The sequence below is a fragment of the Oreochromis niloticus genome, linkage group LG22 (assembly GCF_001858045.2).
Source record: "Oreochromis niloticus isolate F11D_XX linkage group LG22, O_niloticus_UMD_NMBU, whole genome shotgun sequence".
Taxonomy (NCBI): Eukaryota; Metazoa; Chordata; class Actinopteri; order Cichliformes; family Cichlidae; genus Oreochromis; species Oreochromis niloticus.
The window spans coordinates 17,500,675-17,506,306 of NC_031985.2; the positions used below are offsets into that span (position 1 = coordinate 17,500,675).

At 39.5% G+C, this 5,632-nt stretch overlaps 1 protein-coding gene across 1 annotated transcript; it reads right to left on the bottom strand.

The window, feature by feature from the left end:
• Positions 1-13: 13 nt before the first annotated feature.
• Positions 14-4,477, bottom strand: LOC100698162 (uncharacterized protein C1orf43 homolog). Its single transcript, XM_003452450.5, has 7 exons — positions 4,230-4,477; positions 4,031-4,132; positions 3,800-3,908; positions 3,652-3,705; positions 1,345-1,511; positions 781-839; positions 14-660 (listed from the first exon to the last, which is right to left on the bottom strand). Exons 1-7 carry the CDS (start codon positions 4,290-4,292, stop codon positions 453-455), a joined length of 762 nt encoding a protein of 253 aa, XP_003452498.1. The 5' UTR covers positions 4,293-4,477; the 3' UTR covers positions 14-452.
• Positions 4,478-5,632: the final 1,155 nt, after the last annotated feature.

Here is a 5,632-nt window from a genome sequence, read left to right on the forward strand (position 1 = left end):
TTTTCTCATCATATAAATACCCATCACACGTATGAATTTAATAAGTTAGCATAAATATCTTACATTTGTACATTATTCAAACATTTGTATTTACAATTTGAACTCTCAAGAAAAAAATAATACATTCAGTTGACTTGCTGCTTTTACAAAAATGAAATGAAATCTTTTTCAGGTTGGCAACAATTATGTTTTCCTCTGCACACATTAAACAGCAAACACACACATACAGAAAAGGAAAAAAAAAAACACCCTGTGACAGCAAGACTTTAATAACTGCATCATTTTCTAGATCAAAAATATAGAGGATGTCTCTCGCTGTCCATTCTGAGCTTATTTTAAGTTTGATATTTTTTAAAGCTCATTTTTAAAGCCAACCAGTCAGTCTGCTACAGCTTTTTGTTTCCCAGTAGACTGACCGCACACCATACAACCATCCTCTGACAGTCAGTGCATCACAGCGTGCTCTCCAGTGTGTTGTAGTTGTCTTTGAAACTTTTGAGCTCCAGAAAGTGTTTGGGTCTCTTGCTGCGCTGGCCGGTTGAAGGCAGGTAGGTGACCTGGATGGTGGAGGGAGTGCTGCGGACAGGAGAGCCTGTCAGGTCCTTGGCGGCGGACTGGTGATGCTGGTCGAGGCTGGTGGTGCTGGAATAGGCCTTCACACTGAGGGTGGTAAAACAGATGATTTCAAATGTACTGCATAAACTGACAATGCACACTGCATCACTTGCTGCAACAGAAATAAGACTGGTTTCAAGTCTGGACCAGTACGGTGACACTTACACGTCAGCCAGTTCGTTTAGAGCTTGCTGATATTCAAGAAACTCGGGTTCCCCAAACACCTGAAACAAATATTTAAATCCACATCAGCAGATGAAAGAATTAAACTCGTTATATTTTTGTCTTTTATCAACCCTCTATCAACCTTTTCTGTCAATAAGAGTTGCTGATTCAATAACCGCATGCTATTAGGCCATGTTACTGAAACTTTCTTTTAAGTGGCTCTAACGTTGTTAGACTCAGACGCTTAGCAAATAAACTTTCATGTGATGTGAAAACGTAATCAAACAGGAGATGAGGCTTGAGTTGAGGAGGAGGAGGAGGATGAGATGGAGAGAAGAGGGAGAAGAGAGAGCAGTGGTGGAGGTGGCAGATGAAGAAGACGTCTTAAATGTTCCCACATAGTTTGAAAGCAATAACTGCAATATTTAAATTAAAATGATATCTATAATTAACACTTTACGGTAGTGTTAGATTTTCCATTCTTTCTGAATTCTGGAACCTGAAACATTCTAATAAAGTTCTGTTGGGATACAGCAAAATGTAGTAAAAACAATGTTTATGCACCCCAGTCCCATGACGAGCGCTGTCGTAGCCTTCAAGCAAACGGTCAATAAGTGCACTGCGGCTGCTCTTTATCAGAGAGTGGGAGTTGCGCAGCTCAACCAGCCAGTTCCTGAAGCTGCGTCCAGTAAATGCGCTGGGGCTCCCACTTATCTCCTGCAAAGGAATTCCTGTGGCAGAAAGAGGAAGGAAGAAAAGGTGAAGGTCAGGAAAGACGTTTTAATGCTTTAAATGGAACAAAAACAAATATTTCACTCAAGCGTGAAAATTTTGTGCCACCACTGTTTGGTCAAAATTACAGAAAAAGCTGAGAAATACTTAAAACTTTCACTCAGTGGACATATTACAGCTAACTGGCAAATGGTTAGCTGCAATATGTCCAACAACGATTATATCATCTACTGATATAAAATCAGTAATATAAACAGACTCAGAGAAATCAGGCTGTCAGGTCAGCAAGAACTCATGAACATGGCTGCAAACCACCACCAGTCAACTCAGTGGTAAGCTACATCCACAAAGCCAGTTCAAACTCTACTGTGCAAATATGGGCCTGAACTGCTTTAAGTTGGACTCAGCTGAAGCACAAAATGATCCTGTCTTCTTTTGGATATTCTGACACTTCCACTGGGATAAAGAGGAAAGGTGCTATCCAGGGTCAAAACCCATGTCTATGCACGTATAGGGGTGCATTACTGCAACAGCAACAGTACAGCTTGCATATGTAAGGCTCCATTAATTCTCCTTGACAACATGTTTTGGAGCAACATCATGCTGAATCGATGCTAAATCGCCTTTTGCATGCTGGTGTAGTAAAAGAGTTAGGGTGCTGAACTGGCCTCCCTGCAGATCAGATTTGTGACCCACTGAAAAAGAATGAAAAGGGAGCCTTGAACTCTACAGCCAAAATCCTATATCAACCAAGAACTCAAAACTACAGCAATATAAGTAAAACACTTGAAAAAGATGATGTGGGTTTGGACAGCTGTGAACAAGCTCAGCATGTTCAAAATGTCCTCCTTGAATCCATGAACCTTCTCTGAAGTCTTCCTTTGTTCCTCCTGCTTGGCACCTCCATATTCAACATCTTTTTCCAGTATATCCACCATTCCTCCTCTGCAGATGTCCAACATATCTCAGCCTTGCTTCTCTAACTTTGTCTACAAACTGCTCCGTCACACTGAAATACTGATTTCTAATCCTGTCCATCCTGCTCACTCCCAATGAAAAGCTGAGCAAATTCAATTCCTCTCTTTTTGTGCCTGTCAATGGAAAATTGTACTTAGTAGTCAGTATAAGCTTTTAATGATATAAGTTTGCATATGATAGAATACTGTATGTTGACCTCTGATGACTTAGACTGTTGTCCACTACAAGACTGTTTTATAAATTTTATAAATTCACAGCGATAATAGCTGAACAAGCAGGAAGAGGAGAGCTGGACACTTTTATCTGCGCTCCTTAACAAGAAGAGGGGCTGCGTCCTTCTGAAATCTCACAACACACACCTGAACCACTCTTATCTTCACTCCCTACGCACTAACATTCCTCTGCCTATGAATAGACGTATTCACTGTTGTATTGCTTTGTATATAAATAAAGACCAGAGCGGTAACAGGGCGCTGATCACAGGGCCCCCACTCTGTTGTGAGCATTCTGTGACCGCCCTTGCAAGTAAAGATCTACAGTGTGTGTCTCTTCACTCTTAGACTCTCAGCTGAAGAAGTGTCATTTAGAATAAATCTCTTGACAGTGCCCTAACCATAAAACCATACATCATAGCAGCTCCTTCCCATCTCCACCTCACCCAAGTTACTCAGAGCTCCATCCATGCCTTCAGCACCACCAGCATCTAGACTCCAGGAGACTCTGTCCTAAATGCTATGACCACTGGGATTTGGTTCTGCCATGATGAGTCATTGGATTCCATTCACCAAATACATTATTTAATTTCTCTCTATAAATCATGTTCAATTATTCCTAATGACCCCCTTATTGAAATGTATTTGCTCTTGCTTCTACCTCTCCACCTGCTCCCTCCTTTTACTACAGATCACGATGTCATCTGTGAACATCATGGATCATCAGAGACTCCTGACTGACCTCATCTGTCAACCTGTTGATCACCACTAAACTGGAAGGGGCTCTGAGCCAATCCACTGAGCCAACCTGTCGCTCCTGCTGCACGCTTCACCCCGTCTGACTGTTCAAAATGAACATATATTTTCAAAATAACACAATTATTACACTAAATGAAATCGTGCCCACTGTCACGATGAATAAATTTAAGGAACAAATTGTAACTCTCACCTGAGTCACGGATTGCATCCAGAGCTTTCATCCTGTACAGGTAGTTGTAGCAACCTTTGAAACATATGATATCATATTGTTACGTTTCAAAAATAAATAAATAAAAAGGACAACATTTGCTCAAAATGAGTTTAAAAAGCTGACTGACTTATCTGTGATGCCCGCTTCAGTCTGTCGTCTTCTTCTGACAGGAGCCGAGGTTCATAACGTATCTCATGAACTTTGGACAGTCTGGACTCAATCTCCTCCCTCAGACCCTGTAGATTAATTCATAAAGAATTCATTAATATTAACGCACAAAGAGTAAATAATAATAATAATAATAGTAATAATAATAATAATAATAATAATAATGAAACGGTAAAGATCCACGCCTTACCTTTGGTGCATTGTGGCCAATAGGTACATGAGGCCCTCGGCGGGATCTCATTGCAAAACGCATGATCTGCCTTTTGACGAATATAAACAGCAGTACAAACACCTGAACACAAAACCAAGGGTGACAGCAGGGAGGTTAAAACTTATCATAAATACACCACCGTGTACCAGGTATCTAGCTTTTACTGTAACTTACTCACCAAGCTTCCATAGGCCATAACCAAAACAACATTGACTCCAGATAACGGAGATGACTCTGCCATACTGCTTGTCAGTGCTTACAGTCTATCCGACGACGAATCACTGTACAGCTTCAAAGTATGCTTTGAAAAAATAAGATATCAGCAAGTGAGCTGACCCTTGTCTTTCTCTTCATGGGCATCATGCGCTAAGTTATGCTACTTAGCTTTCTGTTAGCTTTGAACTGTGAGGGCGGGGCCAGAGCTGATTTCCGCTTGTGAGTGTTGGATTACCGTAATAACCATGCAAGAAGGACACGCTAAACAGACTTCCTGTCGTTATATGATGCTGAGTATCTAGGTTATTATAATTATCTAGAACTAAAGTACAAACAAAGAACTGGAATAAAAATTAAAAATAAAGACTTTTTTGCCCCCCCCCCAAGCAACAAAGTAAAATTCATTTGTAAACACAACCTGCCTGAAAGAGCTCCACAATTTATATCATATATACATTATATTACTGTTGGTGATATTTGTAACGCATTCAATGATCTATCTAGAATGTAATACTTATACATATTATTTTACCTGTTTCAGTTTTTGTGTATTATTATTATTATTATTATTATTATTGTTATTATTGTTATTATTGTTATTATTATATACAATACTATGCAAACGTATTGCGCCAGCTTTGTACACTGAACACAGTCTGAACCAAATATTTCAAATTTGTATTTATCACTCCACCAGACCTGGTGCCACTGACTTTCAATCCAGTGCTTGTGTGATTTAGCATATCTCAAACATTTCTCCCTCTTTTCCTTCATTAAGAGTGACTTGTTGACAGCCACCATTTCTGAGGCTTTACGAACAGTAGATGGATTATCTGATGGTCCAGATACATCGCTCAGGTCCTGTGTCAAGTCTTTTCCGGATTTTTTTCTTAAGGACGTGGCTTTTAGATATTGTTCATCTGCTAAAGATATTTTTAGGTCGGTCTTCCACTGCTTCTATCCTCCTCATATCCAGTTTGCTAGAAACAAAGTGCCTAAAGATGCAATTCACAATTGGTTCTTTGTTGTCTGTTGTGTGTTGGACTAGACTAGAAATGAGTGAAAAAGCAGCCAATGTCCAGAGGAAAACTTTGAAAGACATCAGAATGCCTGGAGAACTGGTGCTCACACATTATCACACCATTTATGCATGCGTATACTACATAGGGTGTTATTATGAGTATACTTGTGTGTATATATAGAGTATTACTTGTTCATGTACACATCAGTTCAAAATATTATTATTATTATTATTATTATTATTATTATTATTAATAATAATAATAATAATAATAATAATAACAATGCTTCTCCAGCTCTGACATGTCACGTCTCCCCGCTGACGGTATATTGCTGATCACGTGG

What these genes read in the sequence shown, in the direction of transcription:
- LOC100698162 (XM_003452450.5), bottom strand. Translation starts at nt 4,292, where the DNA reads ATGGCAGAGTCATCTCCGTTATCTGGAGTCAATGTTGTTTTGGTTATG. An exon ending in GAAGCGGGCATCACAGATAA is followed by an intron (nt 3,706 to 3,799) that starts GTCAGTCAGCTT and finishes TATGTTTCAAAG; the next exon opens with GTTGCTACAACTACCTGTAC. An exon ending in GGATGCAATCCGTGACTCAG is followed by an intron (nt 1,512 to 3,651) that starts GTGAGAGTTACA and finishes TTTCTGCCACAG; the next exon opens with GAATTCCTTTGCAGGAGATA.